The sequence below is a fragment of the Pan paniscus genome, chromosome 7, assembly GCF_029289425.2.
Source record: "Pan paniscus chromosome 7, NHGRI_mPanPan1-v2.0_pri, whole genome shotgun sequence".
NCBI classification, from domain to species: domain Eukaryota; kingdom Metazoa; phylum Chordata; class Mammalia; order Primates; family Hominidae; genus Pan; species Pan paniscus.
Window position 1 is genome coordinate 149,286,133 of NC_073256.2, and position 21,153 is coordinate 149,307,285.

At 40.0% G+C, this 21,153-nt stretch overlaps 1 protein-coding gene across 8 annotated transcripts in view; it reads left to right on the top strand.

The window, feature by feature from the left end:
• Positions 1-1,741: 1,741 nt before the first annotated feature.
• The window catches only part of EFR3A (EFR3 homolog A), a 109,228-nt gene continuing 89,816 nt past the window's right edge, over positions 1,742-21,153 (top strand). For 3 of the 8 annotated variants that reach the window (XR_010113034.1, XM_024929852.4, XM_024929851.4), the window contains exon 1: positions 2,866-3,003. Coding sequence is in view for 2 of the 8 variants with exons in the window: in XM_024929850.5 (XP_024785618.1) it covers positions 1,985-1,994 (10 nt within the window). In the remaining 6 variants the exon portion in view is untranslated. Of the gene's footprint in view, positions 1,995-2,865; positions 3,004-14,468; positions 14,504-21,153 lie in introns of those variants that run through there. The other 5 variants (XR_008626514.2, XM_024929850.5, XM_008955468.4 and 2 more) reach the window with 5 other exon arrangements.

A 21,153-nucleotide genomic window follows, 5' to 3' on the forward strand; every position in this document is an offset into this window, starting at 1 on the left:
GTTTCTTAAAAGACAAATTCCAAGGTTGAATGTAAAGTTGTTTATCAGTTTTATTTACCTGTTTTTGTTTTCATACTCTTGAATAAAATCCTTTATTTATATATTGAATTAATATACTCTGGCCCCCACCTGTGTGCCAGCCAAGGATACATAAATATGAACAGAATATGGCTTTTGCCATTTTCTGAAAAGCAAATAGGCCCATGGTAAAACACAAGCACTCATGACAGTTTATTTAGGATGCAGTGAGAAAAGTGCTGTAGCAGAGAGGAATCAAGATAATGCCAGTCTTAGGGAGAAAACTGGGAGCATGAAAGATTTTATAGATGAAAAAATATGCAACAGGGCATTAAAACATGAATAAGCACTAGGTAGTTTGGTCTTTACTGTTAGCAAGGGACAGTCTCTTTTTTTTTTTTGAGATGGAGTCTTGCTCTGTAGCCCAGGCTACAGTGCAGTGGCCCGATCTCGGCTCACTGCAAACTCCGTCTCCAGGGTTCAAGCGATTCTCCTTCCTCAGCTTCCCAAGTAGCTGAGTGAGAATACAGGCATGCGCCACCACCCCCGCCTAATTTTTGCATTTTCAGTACAGACAGGGTTTCGCCATGTTGGCCAGGCTGATCTCGAACTCCTGACCTCAGGTGATCTGCCCACCGCCCACCTCGGTCTCCCAAAGTGTTAGGATTACAGGCGTGAGCCACCGTGCCCAGCTGGACAGTCTCTTTTATAGGTACAGTACACACTCTCCTCTCCCCAGCTGCCATGACTCACTCTAAATTACCCTTCATCCTCTCCCCAGTCTCTTTCAGGGCTCCCCTAGGCTTTGCTAATTCAAATTCTGCTTTCTTCCAAGTCCACCTCAAGCCAAGACTAATTTCTCCTCAGCGCTTCCTAGCTCTGATCTTCATGTTCTTCATCTTCTCCTCCCAGTACTGCACAATATCATTTCTTAATCAGAAGGTTAGCCCTACCTTTTAGGACAAAGGTTCTCAATATTAACATTGTATTTAAATCATCTGTATATGTGCTCGTAGGTTTGGCTCAGCACCTAGGAATCTGCTTTTCAACAAGTCCCCAGGGGATCCAAGCACAAAAGGATCCTGGACCACTTTGACCCACTTTGAGGAAGGCTGTGTTAAACCTCTGCGGTTGGCTTTTATATCTCCGTATGGGCTGTCCGCAGCCCACGGCGCCTAGCATAGTGCAGGTGCGTTGCTCAGCTCTCTGACTCCTGGTGTCTGCTCAGCTTGGTGACTATTAGATACCTCAATTATTAATGACACCCAGAGTCAAGAAGAGTAGCTCAGCCAAGTGCACAGAGCTGCCCTCTCCAGAGGAGACTAACTCCTGAGGGATAAGGTCGCTCTGAAAGTCACAAGAGCAAAAGGAAATTACATTTTCTGCCCTCTCAAAAAATGAGCAGCCATCACCCGAAATGACCTTAGTGCATCTCAAATAAACCATGCTTTCAGAGTATGCAAAACGCACTGCAAGTTAAACCGATTGCAAAAGAAAAAGCCCACAGGTACTCCGTGCGCTCAAAGCCATCATCCTCACAAACGTAAAGTGATGCACTCCAAATAGAGATCAAGGAAAACGAATGCCACGCAGGTCACCAGGCTTTGAAAATAGAAGGCACCCGAAGTTGTTCTACGTGGCTGTCCCCAGCCACCCATTCCACCCGCTCGACAAGGGATCCTGGGCCGAGCTCGGCCATCCGCGGGGGCGGGGCCGGGACGGCGGCGGCGCGCTGACGTAACGGGCGTGGGTCGTCCGTCGCGCCGCCCGGCGAGGAGTGGGCTGGCGGCGGTAGCTGTCGCCCGCTTGGTTGCGTGACCGCGGGGTCCGCGTCCGCTCCCTCCACCCTTCGCCCTTCGCCTCGTCCCGCCCTCCGCGGCCCAGCAACGGCCGTCATGGTGCCGTCGGCGCTCCCTGCGCGGCCCCGCTGAGCCTCGGTGCGGCGGCGAGCGCGGTCGAGGTCGCCATGCCTACCCGTGAGTGGCCGGCCGAGGGCCGGGGGCGTTGGGAGGCGACTGCCTGCGCGACGCGCTTGGGCCGGGTAGTCCTCCCGGGCGGCTGGGGAGGCTGGGCCGCGCTGAGCAGAGCCAGGAAGTGTCTGCGAGCGGCGGAGTTAGTTTCGTTTCGGCTTAGCCTTCCGGGGATGGCGTGAGCCCGTTGCACGGATCGGGAAACTGAGGCCCGAACGTTAAGGGAACTGCGGGGACGCGCTGTTAGGAGGCGGCAGAGCTGGTGGTAACCTGACCCGTGGGATTTCAAAGTTAAAGCCCTTTTCCCACGGCCACACGGCTTCGTGGGACTTTATGGAAATATTGAAAATAACTGCGGTACCATTGTCAGTCCCTTCTCACCTCGGGCCGGACGTCGCTAGTGGACGCGCCGGCCCCGAGTCCCTTCCGGCGGCCGCCAGACAGACCCCCGACAGCCTAACTCGGCGTCCGTATCGCCGTCGGGGCGGCTGAAGTCGGAGCTTTCTGTGGAGCTTGTTAGGCAGAGGCACCTCGACTGTGGCTTTTGGACCACACTTCGGATTCACCCGGGCAGATGATTAAAAATGCCGGTTTCGGGACCCGCCCTGTTCCCATGGAATTAGTCTGGAGCTTGGGCCCCGGAGTCTGCATGTCTAATAAGCGTCCCTGGGGTTACCAAGGCACCCCAAAGTTTAAAAGTCACTCGGTGTTGGAGGATTTTTAGACAGACGCGATACTACAAGTACTGCTAATGACCTATTTTAGAATGACCCAGATAATCGCAGTGTGACTTTATAGCCACAGGTCAATGTGGATATGTGCAAACTAGGGAAGCTCCTGATCTTGGGTAGAGAGGAAGCAACTTTGTCATTGATTTGAGAATTCAAGTAGGACTCTTTTGACTAAGTGTTCAATACTATAGAATCTTTACACACTTGTGAATATATTTCCTAGAATTCATAACTACTTCTAGTTGTCCTTGTTTTTGTAGCCATCTGGGACGCTGAATTTCCAGGTCAGTCTCCAATGCACGTTTCGTCTAGTGGTGGGAAAAGATGAGTTATTTCTTGATATTAGAAAGATTGATATTTTCCTGATATTTAAGGATATTAAATTTAAATTGATATTAAAGATATTTAAATATCTTCTTGAGATTTAAAGATTTTCCTGTGGCAAATCTTTACATAGTCCTGATGTAGAGATTACTTTTAACTCCTCATACATGTGTGGGTACTGTGGATTTTGTTTTCTTCACACACTACTGTGTGTCCTTAACTCACGTTCTTGGACTTTGCATCCAGTAAATATGTCCAGTTTAAATTTCTGTTTTATTCCTTTTGGCTGGAGGAATATCATTTACAATCATCTTCATTGTTATTGCCAGTCTATTACTTCTAAATTCATGTTCACGTTATTCAGTGAATATCTGAGACTAGCACTATGCTAATCTTTTATTTTCTGAGAAACCAAAGGGGAGGAGGTAAGCACCTATTGAAAGTTGAGGCTTCAAGTAGAATTTATTGGTAACATGCCAGAATTATCCTGTGAAATAAAATTTTTAGTTATGTTCTAGGGTTATCTAGCTTCACAGAGTGGATATAGTAAACTCGTTTCTTTTCAAATGTTTAGTTTATTCTGCAAAATGATTTTAGGATGGGCCGTGGTGGAGTTTACATAGTTAAGAATGCAGATTTCACACCCTGACTGGAAGACAAGTGAAATGTTTATTTTATCTGTCATTGTTAATATTTGTCATGGTACATTTTTTATGACTGAATAAAAGTGTGCTGTGGATTGATTGGGGGTACCAGTGTGAGGTGAGTAGTGTTCATATTTGCCTTTTCTCTCTTTTGGCAGTCACAGCTGCCGAAATTGCTGGGATAGTGCAGTGGACAACAATATTTCTTTGAAATTCTGTTTGTAGAATATATATCCAACACAGAGATGGCAAAATTGTTATTCTCTGTAGGAATTTAGGAGGAAGTTCACAGCTCTTAGGAGGAAAACTGTGCTCAGATAAGCTAAGTGTTTTTGTTTGATTGGTTGTTTTAATGTTAAATGGTTGAGAGGCTCAGTGATAAGCCCAAACTAGTTAATCCGTACGATTTTTAATTAAAATCAAAGGGTTGGAGGTGATCACTGTGGTCTCTCAGACTACAATTCTGAGAGCAACCCTTGCTGTAAGTCATAGAATTATTCTACTCTTGATATTTTGTTGCTTATTTGGAATATTGGTACTCATTGAAACTGTTGTTAATAACTAGAATCCAGTGAGGCATGCAGTAACCCCACTGGCTAAGCAATGATATATCTCATGAATATTAACAGCCACTTCACTAGAATTATTTTGGAGATCCGTAGACTCTTTGAGAAAGCAACCACCTGGAAGGATGCCTGACAGGAAACTGCCAGGACACAGAAACAATTTTGTGGTTGTGTTACAAGCCTGTAGTCTGAAACAATCCTTAGGCACAGATTTCAAGACTATGCTGCTGAATGCTGTTTCAAACCTGTAAACCTATAATTTGACAGATCATTTTTTCTAGAGGCCTTTATTTCATTCTCCATTCAAAGGACCATTAAGAAGCGTTTTATTTTAAAGATTTTTCAAACTCTGAATCGGAGTTTGAGTTGGAACGACTGTTGAAGCTTCTTAATCATTTTATGTTGTGTATCGGGAAGCTGAGCCTTCTGAGAGTTTCCATGGAGTAAAACCATGACTTGAACACAGAACTGGCCCCTATAATCAGTAACCGCAGTGAGCATAGTAACATTAATTTTTCTCTAGCACTAAATTGATAATAGTTTAGCCTTTTTTTCCCCTTGAGTTACATTAAGATAAATGTAAGCTTGGTCAAAAATTTAAATCGTTCTGTGAACTTACAAGAATGCATTTGCTTCCATCCTGTCACAGAAATCTTTGGAAAAGCTGTGGATATCACTGGTGTGCTAAGTAGATTCTTGTTTATATAGACACAAACTTAAACTTTTAGTAAACTCCTTATGTGAAAATGGCTCCTGAGTTCACAGATAACTTGCCTCAAAACAGGTCCAGTAAAATGTGCTCTTTTATTTTATATGAAAAGTTATTCTATATTTTCTAGGGAAAACCAAAACTCTCAAATATTGTTCGCTGTTAAACTATACTTTGAGTAATTATGTGTGTTGAATGCTTTCTTTTCTCATTTAGGTACTGACGTTGAGGTCTAGGCAGATTTCTTAGGCTGTAATAATAATATGGTTACTCCATGTTTGTTTTTCTTTTGATGAGGCTAATTACATTTAACTTATTTTTAAATTTATTTTTATGAAAGAAATGCAGAATGAATTATAAAAGAGGGTTGCTGATTGAAGTGTTTTCCTTTTAGAGACACATTACATGCAAACTTGACCTACACTTTCATATTACTGGATTATTAGCCTTTTGTGTTCATTCATATTCTCATTCTTTCCCCTTTTCCCCTCTTCCCCCCTTTCCTCATTGTCCCTTTGCTTCCTTCTCCCCTCCCCTCCCATCTCCCTCCTTCCTCCCTTCTTCTACCCACCACCTATGTGTCCTGCCAGAGTTGTAGCTGATGAATTTTCTTTTTTGAAGTGACCTTTGGCTTGATACTGCCCTGTTTGCTGCCCAGATCTCATCTTTCAGTCTGTCCCCACTTGTGGGGACATGGGACTACATTAATGATTATGTAGGTGGTAGGAGATAATGCTGGAGAAAGAGAAAGCCAGAATTTGAGGTTGTTTTTTTTTTCTTTTTTGAGAGGGAGTCTCACTCTGTCGCCCAGGCTGGAGTGCAGTGGTGAGATCTCTGTTCACTGCAACCTCCAAATCCCGGGTTCAAGCAATTCTCCTGTCTCAGCCTCCCTAGTAGCTGGGACTACAGGCATGTGCCACCACGTCCGGCTAATTTTTTCTATTTTTAGTAGAGATGGGATTTCACCGTGTTAGCCAGGATGGTCTCAATCTCCTGACCTCGTGATCCACCCGTCTCGGCCTCCCAAAGTGCTGGGATTACAGGTGTGAGCCACCGCTCCCGGCCATTTGAGGGGTTTTATATGCTCTCGCAATCAACAGTTACGGTGGCTTTTTTATAGGCTTAGTAGCAGTTTCCAACTTACTGATTACTTTATGAAGACTTACAGTTTGCTATTAGTAATAGGAAGTAATTATTGAATACTGATTGTGTGGTAGGCAGTATACTTTGTGCTTTACCTGAATTATCTTCTTTAACTCTTCCACTTTGAGGGAGGCCCTATTTGACCTGTTTTAGAAGATAGAGAGATTGAAGTTCAGAAAAGTTAAGTAACATTCCTAATGACAGTAAGTGGTAGAGCTGTTATTGCAACCAGATGGGTCTGACCTCTTAAGTCCCAGCTCTTTTTTCATACTATAGTGCTCTGAGCCAGGCAGGAGTTGAACAGGATCCCATCAGTTTTACACTGTCACTTTTGCTTAGCACTGTGCCTGGTTATATAATAGGTGCTTGGTAAATGCCAAATAAATTAATAATTGAATCTTTACAAAATTTTTAAATTGATACATAATATTTTCACATTTATGGAGTAGGGTACATGTGATATTTTGTTAGATTCATACAGTGTGTAACAATCAGGTCAGGGTATTTAGGGTATCCATCACTTTGAGTGTTTATCATTTCCATGTGTTGGGAACATTTCAAATCCTCTCTTCTAGCTACTTTGAAATATACAGTACATTGTTATTAACTATAGTCATCCTACTCTGTTATCAGACATTAGAACTTACTCCATCTAACTGTATGATTTACCTATTAACCAACCTCTCTTCATCCGCCTTGCTCCCCCCCCACCATGCTTCTGGCCTATATGCAGAATAGATTGAATTGTAACTGGAGTCAGATAAGTTATTCTTTGGATACCATAACTGGACCTTTTTTTTCCCATAAAGATAGTGTTATAAAAGTTTTATAATTTGGCCAGGTGCAGTGGCTCACATCTGTAACCCCAGCACTTTGGGAGGCCAAGAAGAGAGGATCGCTTTTGGCTGAGAGTTCTAGACCAGCCTGGGCAACATAGACCCCGCCTCTACAGAAAAATAAAAAATTAGCCAGGTGTGTTGGTACATGCCTATAGTCCTAGCTACTTGGAGGCTGAGGCAGGAGGATTGTTTGAGCCCAGGAGGCTGAGGCTGCAGTGAGCTATGGTCTCACTACTATACTCCAGCCTGGGCAACAGAGTAAGACCTATCTCTAAAAAGGAAAAAATATATATATTTAGTTTATGATTGTGTTCTTTGCAGGCCTGTTTGTACCACATTTGAGGTCTGAGACAAGAATACAAATGGAGGTCTGCAAATCATAGTTTAAATCAGGGATTTTCAGTCTTTACACTATTGATGTCTGGGACAGGTTTAGGGGTAACAGGGGCTGTCCTATGCACTATAGGACATTAAACATCATCCTTGGCCTCTACGAACTGGAAGCCAGGAGTAACCCTCCTGCCCCAAGCTTCTGTCAACCAAAAGTGTCTCTAGATATTGCCAAATGTCCTCTGGGGGACAAAATTGTCCCTGGTTGAGAACCACTGGCCTAAATATTTAAATGTTATAGACCATACTATGCCCGCAGCCTGGCCTGCTTTCCCATGCAGGGTCCCCAGCCTGCTCCCTAGGCATTGCCTTCTCAGTGCAGAGGTCCAAGTAGCTTGCAGGCTTGATCCAGTCAGTAGGACCCTGGCCTGGGATTGACTGTCAGTTTCCTTCAGGGAGCCAGGGTGGGCAGGTTCCCCTCCTTTGATACGGTACTTTTCCATCTCAGGATTTCTAGATAGATAGTTCCAAGCATCTCCCAGAACTATACTAGCCGAGTAGCTGGACAGATAGAAGGTGGAAGCCTAGCTTTCTGGGGAACTCATTCTGCTTAGACTCTGACTCTAGGTGACATGGAATGGGGAACTTGAAGCAAAAACAGCTGCAGCCATCTTTCTCTGGTAATTTGAGATGGAGTCTCACTCTGTAGCCCAAGCTGGAGTGCAGTGGTGTGATCTCGGCTCACTGCAACCTCGGCTCACTGCAACCTCCACCTCCTGGACTCAAGCTATTCTCCTGCCTCGGCCTCCCGAGTAGCTGGGACTACAGGTGTGTGCCACCACGCCTGGCTAATTGTTTTGTATTTGAGTAGAGATGGGGTTTCACCATATTGCCCAGCATGGTCTTGAACTCCCAAGCTCAGGCAATCTGCCTGCCTCGGCCTCACAAAGTGCTGGAATTACAGGTGTGAGCCACTGTGCCCAGTCTTTCTCTGGTTTTCTAGGGCAGTGATTTTCAGTTATCACTACTCCATGCACTTTCCCACCCACACACACCTCTGTAAAAGGAGAGACAGTCCTCTGTGTTTTGCAGGGCAGAGGCCCTTTTTTTCATGGGTCAAATAAGATACTGATTTTTAGGATGAAACCACATTTTACTCATTACATGGCTCAACTCTGGTGTGGAATGATCCAGTTATCATATGCACTGTTTCTGTTGTGGTGGGATGGATTGCAGTGAATGAATCTTCATCCTATAGTGGGAGTAGAGAGGTTTTTATTGGTACCATTTAAGGAAAGGGGTCCCAGACAGTCTCAAAAATAAAGAGAAGGGCACAGAAAATCCCAATATGGCCCGCAACTGCTTCAGAGAAGAAAGAGTGGACCGGAAGATAGGACATGAGTCGTTTGTCTAGGTTAAGGAGTCTTCAGTCTTTTTGCTAAATTAACCCTTTTGAGAATCTGATGAAAGCCATGATTATTCTTCCCCAGAAATGCAGATTCTCACCCAAAGTTTTGCATGTAATTTGAAGCAATTCAAAGGCATACTAAGATGGAAAAATGAAGTAAATCACCACAGTGGCAGTTCTCTGAGAAAAGCACCCTAACTGAGGTTGTGGAAGAATATCATTTGCCAAATATATGATGCCAATATAAGTATGTCTTTTTTCTGCTTTTTGTCTGTTTTCCCCCTAACCTTTTAACATTATCTTGTTTTTTCTTACCTTCTCTGTTAGCCTACTGAAATCTTTAAGGTATTATATAATATATAGATGGATATTCAGTAAGGCTTTTCTAAAATTGGTATCTATGAAGAGAGTTAGTTTAAGAATTGCAGGATCACCAGAGAAGGAACTTTAAGAGAGGGAAAAATGAAATTGAATAGAATTTGAACTTAAAAGGCCGTTTTATCCAATCATTAAGGGGAAAGTGAAACCAAAGTAGTTTTGGGGCCAAGGGTAAAGTTCCCCTTTGCCCTCTGAAGGTTCACTGAAAAATCAACTGACAAAAGGCAGATTAATTGGAGAAAAGGCATACAAATTTATGTAACGTATATATGCACAAGAGCCTTCAGAATGAAGACCCAAAGATACGGGGGAAAATGCCCATTTTTATGCTTAGGTTCAACAAAGTATGGACATTATATAGAAATATTGGCCAAAATACAAATGATCTAATGTTAATAGACTGAGTGGGGAAACTCAGCAAGGCCCATCTAGATTTTTCTTGGATTATCTGAGCATGCATTCTTTTCTTCTGGGTATGGGGCAGGACCTTGTCTGGCTTGGGGTCTTGTGACCCACAGTCAAACAAGGTGGGTCAGGTAATTTCTTTATGATCAGTTTTTACGCAGAAAGGCCGAGGGAAAGTTAGAGTAATATTTTTCAGTTTTATGACTGGGTTTGGGGAAAAAGGGTTCTGGTTTTTGTAACCCACCTTGGGGAAGAGCGATTCTGGTTTCTATAGCTAGCCTTAGGGGAAAATGGGACTGAGAGACAGGAAGGCAGGAGAAGGTCAGAGAAAAACTTTTGTTTTTGAGGCCTTCATTTTGGAGTATGTTTTCTGAGGCCCAACAATAGGTTAACTGTGCCATTCAGCTAGATAATGGTGTGGTACTAGAACCCAGCTCATCTGAATCCTGGGTGGGTGTGCTCACAGCTACATACTTCCTACGACCTGCATGGCACATGGAAGGGGTGGGAGATAAGCAGGATAGAAACCATGGCTAACAATATGAAGAAAGATTCAAAATTAATATCAAATAGGAAAAAAGATATTATTTACAGCATTTGTACAAATCTGAAAGCAAAATACTATGAATCCTATGTGGTTAGAGTACATTTTTGGTCTCTTAGATTACCAAAAGACTTAACACTAACATGTAGAGGCAGTGAAGTACAGTAGAAAAGACAGAAGTTTAAATTGGTACAGCATTTTTAGAAAGCAATATAGCAATATGTTATCAAATACGCAAATCTTAAACCACTGACACAGTAATTTCACTTTTGGGGATCTATCCTTTTTCTTCTCTATAATTGGTGTTTTCCTTCTACAGTTAGCATTCTACAATCAGAGAAGAAGATTCTTAAGATGTTTTTACAGCTCAACATAATTTTTTCAACATTTTTATAATTCAACATTTTATTAAAATTTTTATAATTTTTTTCAAAAACTTGAAATGACATGTGAAAATGCTGCTTTGAACTGGTTTTTCTTTAGCCTGTAGAAAAGAACTTTGAGTTACTGGTCAAGTAGTTTTGACCATACTGGCTTAGGAAAACAGCGCATCAGCTGTCTGATTGCTATCATGTAAAAATCTGTGAACGACTTTGAGAAGTCATTGGTGGATTATGTTGTTCAGGGATAGGAATGGAGCTCTTTTCCTATCACTTGTATTTTTTTTTTTTTTTTGAAAGGAGGAGGAGGAGGAAATAATTTCTGCCTTATTAAGTGGTGGTTTAAATCATGAAAACCTGAAAGGTTGAGATGAGTCATGATGTGGGGGTTCAGTTTATTGGGAACTGACAGGTTTTTATTTTTCTGTTTTTTTTTTTTTTTTTTTTTGGAATGATCTTGTGTTGTAGAGTTGAATACAGTTCTAGGGAAGTATGATCACAAAATGAATGTTGGCAGTTCCTCCTATGATTAATATGTCAGACTTGTCAAAATTCTCTCATCATGTGTATTTGCCGGGTTTATTCAGTTCTTGAAATGAGGCAGCTCTCAAGTATATTCTAAAGCAAACAGGAACTACTATTTTTCTTCTTTCCATGTATGGTATCATATCCCTTCTGCATATGTATTTCTTGCTCTCTGACTTTAAGTGTTATTAGATAGTGTGATTCTAATTTTTATGGAGGAAGGAAACACTAGTCAGTTTTTTTTTTTTTAATTTTACTTCTGAATCAAGAGTTTTCTGTATTCTTAAATTAGGCATTAAGCCATTTGCTTTACAGTCTTTAAGAGGAATTCTGTCCTTCTAAATGCTATTTTTGTTTTTATTCTTAGTTGGTGAGTTATTCAGCTGTACCTTTTTATTGTTATTACCTGAACTCCAGGGTATTTCTGCTGCAGTAGTTTTCTGGATAACGCTAAGTGTTCTTCACATCCCTGTTGTTTAATTGGTGTTTTTGAACAGCTGTCTTGGCAATTAGCTACCAAGTTCCCTTGCTGTGGTTACAGTTAACTGTAAACGAATTTCACTCCTGATGAGCCGAGTGAAGTGTAAGGTGTCCAAGGTTGGCGTTGTCATTTCCTGGAATCTCATAAACTTTGCAGAAGGTACTGTGCCAGGCTAAAGGAATGGCATTTATGACATCTGACTTGGATTGTTTTATTTTATTAACTTAGTTAAAAATAATTTACTAACTTTTTAACCCACTAACTGGAGAAGATTTTATCTCCTACGCATATTTAGATGCAATAGAATTTACGTAACTGTGCTTTAGAGGTGGAAATGCTTTATGAACATGTTGTTAGAATCAGCAGGTTATCAGTTCTTGCATTATCATCCCACCATCTGCTGCAGCTGGCTCTAGAAGGGCATCTACAGTGGGGAGGACACTCCAGGCAAATGTATAACACCTAAGATTCCGGCTCTAAGTCCCTATGGCTTCTCCTGTTTTCTTAGCTGGGCTGGAGTATGTGAATTTCAGAGGTCCAATTACTTTTCATTTCACAACTCAAATTGGAAGCAGACTTAAGTGACTTGTCATGACCCCTTTTCCCTTGGTTCCATCTTGCTTCTTTGTTTGGTCTTCCAGTGATGGGGGTATCTGCCCCAGGACAGTTCTATTTCTAATACCTATACAGAAGCTCCTTCCCCTGGCACAGCATCCTCATTGTTGATTCCTGAGGATTTCATATTGCTCTTGACCCACATTGATGAATACAATCAGTGAGGGTGGCCCAAGGGAAGCTTGAGCTTTTAGAGCCAAGTTTTCAAAATTTCTTCCACAGAGTATAATAAGGACTGTTGTATGGGAAGGATTCCGACAAGACTGTGCAGGTGGCCCTCTCTATCTGACCAGCTTCAGCTGGAGCAGCTCTGGTTTTTTTTTTAACTTTTATTTTAGGTTCATGGGTACATTTACAGGTTAGTTAATAGGTAAACTCGTGTCACAGGGGATTGTTGTAGTACTATTGTATTGTTGTAATATTATTGCACCCAGGTACTAAGCCTAGCACCCAGTAGTTATTTTTTCTGCTCCTCTCTCTTTTCCCACCCTCCACCCTCAAGTGGGCCCCAGTGTCCATTGTTCCTTTCTTGGCGTCCATGAGTTCTCATCATTTGGCTCCCACTTATAAATAAGAACGTGGTGTTTGGTTTTCTGTTCCTGTGTCAGTTTGCTAAGGATGATAGCCTCCAGCTCCATCTGTTCCCACAAAAGACATGATCTCCTTCTTTATTATGGCTGCATAGTATTCCATGGTATATATACACGACATTTTCTTCATCCAGTCTGTCATTGATAGGTATTTAGGTTGATTCCATGTCTTTGCTATTGTGAATAGTGGAGCAGCTCTATTTTTATCTCTTTTATTTGTGACATTCTGCATTTGGTTTCAGTAGTGTTGGCTACTTGTAAAAAGTTTGAGGTTTATAGTATTAGACATTAGAATATGCCCTCTGACAAGAATTTAAGCTGTTTTATAATCAATAGCTCGGGAACCTAGAGGCAAAAATAAAAACTATTTAGTTGATAGTGCCTCACCTGTTTTGCTCTCATGATCTCCAAGATGGGAGATTTTATAATCTCTTCTTGTAGTCATTTCAGTCATAGGTACTGTCAGTATGTTCCTAGAATCACAAATGTTCTTTCAATTTTTCTTGTTTTCCTGTTGGATTTCTCTTAGCAAATATTTTTGGGCCTACATTTGTAAAGCACTGCTGGCTGGAGAATACAGAGGTGAATAAAGCAGTCCCTAGCTTCAAAAAGTTTACCTTATTTATAGAAGGGTATAAATTGCTATAACACAGAGAATGGCAAGCACGATTAGAATGGTGCTATTGGGGCCCAGGGGAGAGACTGCACCTCTGATTGGGAGAAGAGAGCAAGGGGAAATGAGTGGAGGACAGCTTTCTAAATCCAAGTACCTTAAAGTATACAGTGGTCAAAGGAGAAATGAAACTGTTTGAGATGAGTTATGCAGGTGGAAATAACCATTAAGCAGTGTAAGTGAGACAGTAGTGCTAGGGAAGGTGAAGAATCTAAGGCTGTGTATGTGTGCACACCTGCGCATGGTAATTTTGTCTTTTATTCACATATTTATTGAATGCTATGTGTCATTTATTATGCTAGACACTGAGGATACGGTGCTATCCTCATACAGGACATATGGACACCAACAGGGGTGTCGTCCCTGCCCTCATGGATCTTGGTCTGATGGGGAAGAAAGGTGCTCAGCACGTAGTTACACTGATGAGACAGGGAGCTTTAGAGGGCCTATGGTTTCTTTCCTTTACTGCTGTGTTTATAGTTTTGGTATAGTGTCTGGGCCATGGCACACATTCAATGTATGTTTATAGAGTGAATCAAAGAAATGTAATAGATGTTAATAATAAAAGAAACACAAGTTGCTATGTAAACATGTAAGTGAGCCTGGAGGGAAAGCAGTTAGAGGTTATTAAAATACAGTAGTCTAATTGGTGGGCTTTGGACTTGGATGGTGGTTGTAGGAAGGACTGCAGTGAACAAATGTGAACACTTTTGAGGAAATACAATTGATGGGATTAATTGGATCAAAGGATTGAGGGAGAAAGGGGAGTAAGGATTTACTCAGGTTTCTGGCTTTATCATATGGGTGAATGGTTCTGGTTTGCTATAGGGACTTTTTGGAGGAGGAGCAATTTGGGGAAATTGAGATGGAAGATGAGTCCATTTTAGGATATGATGAGTATAGTGCCTTAAAGACATTCATGTTATGTTTGTAGGAGTAATAGTGCATAAAATTACTAAAGGATAGGTTGTATAGAGGCTAAAGAAGCTGAGGGCAAACTCTTGAGGAACATGTTTATTTAAAGATGGAGTGAGGCACAGGAACCGAAGAGGGAGCAGGTGGGTCATTTTTTAAACAAATACCATTGCAACAAATGTTTGCAGGATGAGAGTTATGCAAGACTCAAATGACTCACACTTATTTTTAGTAGCATTTGAATATTCCAATGTAGCAAGAAGCAGAAACACTGGGCAGTCTCTTACAGTTTGATCTGATATGATGACAATAAAGGTAATTTATGAAACAATTTTTTTTAAGCTTTAGGACTTAAGAACAATTGTTGTGTCTCAGCCGTGGCAGTTCTGTCCTATACGTCTGGCCTAAACTGTCTGTTCACAGCTTCCTAGCTGGGGGAGGTGATTGTCAAATTATAATTGGGTGAGAGGATGTAAACTGTAAATTGTGCAGTTTGCAAGTAGAAATTAGGGTGGCTCCACATATATAAGCTAAAATAAATAATATAGAACTAAACTGTTAGTAATTTATCAACCCATTGCCATCTTGAGAATCATAATGTATATTTGTGAAACAACAGAATGATTTGCAGGCAGCAGATGTAATGCTTATGCAGAGTTGCTGGGAAACTGCTTTATTCACACAAGGAACTGAGGGACATTAGAGACGAGCTGTCACCTGAGAGTATCAGTCAGCTCTTGGAGTTTTCAGTAAGATTTCTTTCCCCTTATACAGCGAATACTGTTCTCCTTTCCTCCCCGTCAATTGGTTTCTCGGCATCTACTTGGTATGACACAGTAAACAGGCTCTATTCTCTGTTTTCAGCAACATAGAAATATTGTTCAGCCTGTCCTGATGGAGTACAGCAACCTGCTGATTAAGGGATTAACAATTTTAAAAGTATTTTGTACAGTGGTTCAGGGAAGATTAGAGAGGGTTGAGTATAATTGTGGTTTGGATGCTTTGCTTTTGCCAAAATTGGCAGTTGTTTCAACCATTCTTAATATTTTCATCTAAAATTGCACGGTAATTAAACCCTGCTAAACACTTTTAAGTATTTGCATAGAGGTGAGATAATGTTCTGTTGATTCTTTTAATTTGTAAGAGTAGATTAAGTTTATCTTTATAGTTGCAGTAATAAAATGAATTATACAAATATATACAGAATTCCAGGTTCTTTGTCTATAATGCTACAGAAAAACTGGTTGGTTTGTTTTTTTTCCATGCGTCAGTAGTAGTAACCCTTATCTTTGAACTTGAGGTAATTTTGTCAGTTGGTAATACATTGAATTCTTAGGGTAGCATCAGATTTTGGTTTATGAGCCATTTAAGAATATTGATTAGAAAAGATTTGATTTTCTTCTTAGAGGCATATGATTAACATAAAAATACCTTGTTCATGTTGTGACCACAGTGTGTGTTTGTGATAAATTAAAAGAATAGGGGCCTGGCACAGTGGCTCACTCCTGTAATCCTAGCACTTTGGAAGGCAGAGACGGGCAGATCACGAGGTCAAGAGGTTGAGACAAGCCTGACCAACATGGTGAAACCCCATCTCTACTAAAAATGCAAAAATTAGCTGGGCATGGTGGCGCATGCCTGCAATTCCAGCTACTCAGGAGGCTGAAGCAGGAGAATCGCATGAACCCGGAAGGTGGAGGTTGCAGTGAGTTGAGATCGCACCACTGCACTCCAGCCTGGGTGACAGAGCAAGACTCTGTCTCAACAACAACAACAACAACAAAGAATAGGTTAAAATTTAAAGAAGTCTTAGGCTTTTGACTTTGTGTTACTATAATTTCATCTATAGAGTGAATATAAAATGTTTAAGGTTTCTTGGTTTTAGTTGGAAGATTGGAGAGAATATATCAGGCATTGAACTTTGAATGCTTAAATTAGTAGAATAATTTTTTAATTGAACATTTTACTTAACTAGTCCTGCTCAGCAAATCCTGTGTTATATGTTGCTATCTTCAAATGTTGGATAGAGAAATTACTTAAAATATATATTTTATTTAGATATGTAATTAGACTGCTACTTATCTTTTCGGTTACTGTTTAATCAGAAAATGTAATCATCTCAATTCAAATGAAAATCTCTAACATATGGCATAGATGCTGTGGGTGTTATAGAATCTATAAGAAGAATCAATGCTGTTGGTATATTAAATGTATTTCCTCTAAAAATAATTTTGGAAGTTACAAACACTCCTACAGATTTAACACTTTTGTTGCTCTGTGACTAATGAGGAAATAAAATTTTTTTAAAAATTTAAGTAGTTAGGTTTTAAAGCTGTTTTAAATTTTGCCTGAGATAACTCATATCCTATTTGTGAATTACTTAGAGGACTTTTAATTAAAGTAACTCAAACCAACTTGGTTAGCTAAGAAAGATCCTAGTCATTGCCTGTGATAGATTCTTTATGCTCATAATGGTAACAAACTAGTATTTTTTGATTTAGGGGTTTTCCTAAACTATGGTGCCTTACTTTGTTTAAGCAGACACTGTCCTTTGTCAGTGATTTTTTTTTTTTAAAGCTTAGCTAAAAATCTGCAGAAAGCCCCAAACCTATCTTTTTTCCCCCCATATTCGGCTTTTCATTTTGGACAATAGGCTAGTAGAATTTTAAACTGTGACCTTAGTATTACTAATGCATATTAAGGTCACAGTAAGTATACCGAAGGAAATGATTAATTTTTTAAGCAGCTTTATTGAGATATAATTTGCATACCATAAAATTTACCTGTTTTGGCCGGGCGCAGTGGCTCATGCCTGTAATCTCAGCACTTTGGGCGGTCGAGGCGGGTGGATCACAAGGTCAGGAAACAGAGACCATCCTGGCTAACACAGTGAAACCCCGTCTCTACTAAAAATACAAAAAATTAGCCGGGTATGGTGGCGGGCGCCCACTACTCAGCTACTCAGGAGGCTGAGGCAGGAGAATGGCGTGAGCTCAGGAGGCGGAGCTTGCAGTGAGCTGAGATTGCGCCACTGCACTCCAGCCTGGGCGACAGAGCAAGACTCCGTCTCAAAAAAAAAAAAAAAAAAAAAAAAATTTACCTGTTTTAACGGTATGAGGAAACTTGATTTTTACATTAAACAAAATCCCTGGGAAATCACCTGGACAGATACTTTTAACAAATGTGAATTTTCAGATGCTCCACCTTTTCTTCTCCCTAGATTTTGGTTCATTAGGACTCAAACTTTAGTAAATATTAGGAGACTTGTGAAAACGAAAGACTCTGAAATCCCAGTTCTTTTTAACTTTTTAATTGTAAGGAAGATACATTTATTTCTGGATTTTATATATATGTATATATATATATATTATATTTAAGTTTAAAAACCTGAAAGCTTCCAGTATCAGATTACTGTTGTGACAAGCATTTTAATATGTGCAGGAAAGAGTAAAAAGTAAAGACTTTTCTGCATGCTGAAGTTACAGTACAGCAGAGGATTCTCACCTTAGTTTTACAAAATAAAAAGGGGCCTTAGCTTCAAAACTGGATTTTGCTTGGGGATGGATTTGCTGCTAGAATTTTGTGAAAGATTATGTAAAAATATTTCCATTATTTTCCTTGTCAGTTTTGGGACACTTGTGCCGGAGTGCTTTGTTATTGTAAGCTGAAACTTCAGTGCACAGACAGTGGAAAAGCTTTAAGACATTCTAGACCCTAAGCAGCAATGGCCATTTTGCTGTGAGTTTGTAAAGTAAAAACGTTCTCTCCCCCTTTTCCTAAGATGTGCATGTAGCAAGGATGGCAAAGCCCTCCCTGTAGCTCTTGCTTGTGGTCTTGGTATGCAGGGAGTTTACCAGGAACTTCTTATGTAGACCCTCTAACAGCATAAAAGGCTTCTTTTTTCTTTCTCACATGTTCTTGTATTCTTAGGGACATTTTTTAGCTCAGAGTAACCTATGATAGGAAAAGAAGATAACTTCTAGAAGTGGTAAGTTTTGTAATATGACAGATTCTCAAGCAGGGTGTCGCTTCCCCATTCTGTACCATCTGACTTAAGTTTTGTACGTCTGGAGAGCAGTGGCAGTAATTGTATAATTTTTTGGCAGCTGCACAATGTTTTGATGACGTTGCTTTAGTCTCCAAAGTAGACAGTTCAGATTTTTTTTTTTTTTTCAAAAAGAACTTTCTCAGAAAGGCAGTATAGTGTATAGTGTTGAGAGTACAGGCTTAGAGGCCCTTAACGAGATCCATGCTCCATGCTTCTCGTTGTATGGTCTTGGGGATATTATTGTCTTTCTGATTCTCTATTTGTAAAGTGTAAATAACAATACCTACCTCATAGGGTCATTCTGAGGATTAAATAAGACCAAACCTAGAATTTAGTGGACACTCAAATATTTGGTAAATACATTTTGAAAGACTCAGACTAGTAGATGAGGGATAGATAGGAGCAGGGAATTCTTGGAGTAGATTGGATCTTGTTGCCATTTGGTTAAGTCTTCTGATTTTCCACTGTATTTGCACAATATCCATGAAGCCAGATTGTGTGCTTTTGAAAAACACTTGGATTAGAATTTGGTGTATTAGTTTGCTGAGCTGTTGTAACAAAGTGCAACCAACTGGATGATTTCTACAACAGATATTTATTGTCTCACTATTCTGGAGGGTAGACCTCTGAAATCAAGGTGTTGGCAGGGTGGGTTCTTTGTGAGGGCTGTGAAGGAAGGATCTGTTCCAGGCATCTCCCTGGCTTTTAGATAGCCATCTACCTGGAGTTCTGACTGTATGTGTGTCTGTCTCTAAATTTCTCCTTTTTATAAGAATACTAGTCGTATTGGATTAGGACCTACCCCAATGGCCCTATCCTAACTTGATTACTACTACAAAGACCCCCCTCTCTCTAGATATGGTCACTTTCTAAGGCACTGGAAATTATGACTTTAACATATGAATTTTGAAGGGACACAATTTAATCCATAACAGAGGTATATCAGACATGAGAATGAAACAGACTTTTACTTACAACGTTTTCATTTTTTTAATTGTGCGTATTTATTAAACTTTGATGTAAATTAATGGTATAATCTTTTTTTCTTTTACTGAGCCCAGACATTCATTTACCTAAACTTAAGTGAAGTGTATGTGGCACTTGAAAAAGATTGGTAAAATTGAACAAAAATTCCTTATTTCCTTGTCTTAGTTATTTTGTATGTTACTATTGAGATGAGGGAGGAATGTTTGAGTTTGAGTGACTGAAATATCAAGGGAGGAGTTAAATTCTCTGGAGGCTGACCTGAAGTCATTTTGGCATTTAAACTGGTTTCAGAATGGTACATATCTACTAAATATAGAATTTACTGGTGTACATGTTGTACGAAATCTTATGTGTATTAGTTTTCTAGGGCTACCGTAACAAGGTAGCACAAACTGGGTGGCTTAAGACAACAGAATATTTTTCTCTCACAGTTCTGGAGTCCAGAAATTCAAAACCAAGGTTTGGGCAGGATCATGCTTCTGAAGGCTCTAGGGAAGAATACTTCTTTGCCTCTTTTAGCTTCTGGTATTTACTGTAGTCCTTGGAGTTCCTTGGCTTGTGGCAAAATAATTCCAATCTCTTCCGCTGTCTTCATGCAGCCTTCTTGTGTGTATCCGTATCTTTCTTTTTTCTTATAAGGATACCAGTCATTGAATTTAGGGCTTACCCTAATCCAGTATGACTTCATATTGATTATATCTGCGAAGACCCCATTTCGAAATAAAGTCACAATGGCAGGTATAGGTTGAATATTCCTAACCCGAAAATCTAAAATGCCCCAAAATTTGAAACTTTTGAGCTCCTTTTTGAGCACTCAAAAGAAATGCTTTTTGGAGCAATTTGAATGTCAGATTTTTTTATTAGGGATACTCAACTAGTATGTATTCTACAAGTACCCTTAAATTAAAAAAAAATTAAAAATCTGAAACACTTCTGGTCTCAAGCATTTTTGATAAGGTTAATTCAACCTTTACTGGGGTTAGGACTTAAACATATTGTTTTGGGGAACATAATTCAACCCACAACACTTGTCCATTGCTTCTTAAAATCACATTTACTGTTAATTTCTCTCTTAAATTCTCCAGTTATTCTGACTAGTAAATGGACAGCCTTGTTTCCACACATTAATGTACTTGAGTGTGACAGCTGAGAACTCTCCCACTTTCCTGCATGTTAACCTATTGCCTTGGATTTCCAGCTACATAATCATGCTTTCACTCTTTGTCCTTCTGTTTCAGCAGTTTGTTGGAAATTCTTAGATTGGTTTTGGTTTCTTGTTGTCTTTACCAACTCAGTGTCATAAGTTGTATTTAAAATTGTTGAACTTTCTGTTTTATAACTTACAGTAGATTTTATCTCCAGGAACTTTTTTGTAATTGGAATGCATATTGACTTACTACTGAATGCTTATTACTAATAACACTTTCTATTGAGACAACAATGTTCTCCGCAGAATGAATAGTATGAGCACATGCATTGGAATGAAAACATTTGAGACTTGATTTGAAAGCTGTATTCACAGGTTTTGCTGTGAAAAATGTTATGCTTTATTGGGAAGTAATGCTGAAAAGGTAGAGATTGTGCATAGGTTCACCTCCAAGACCGGCCTGTCAATGAAGCATAAATAAATTGGGGAGATCGTTATTTCGGCAAAGTATTATGTGGCTTTACTGTTTAAAATATGTTGGCATGTGTGTGTATAAAGCTAAAATAAGCCATTGATCATGTATACTTTTTAAAATAAGTGATTTGAGTTTTTGTGGGTATGCACTGAAGGAACTATCTTTTAAATTGTTTGATTGTGGATACTATATTATCTTTTCTATTCTCAATGTTTGTGTGACATATAATAAAATGTTTTGTACTCATTCTTTCTAATGTGTTCATTTTGCTCTGTATAAACTTCACGGCCTTTAAAAAGGCATCTGGG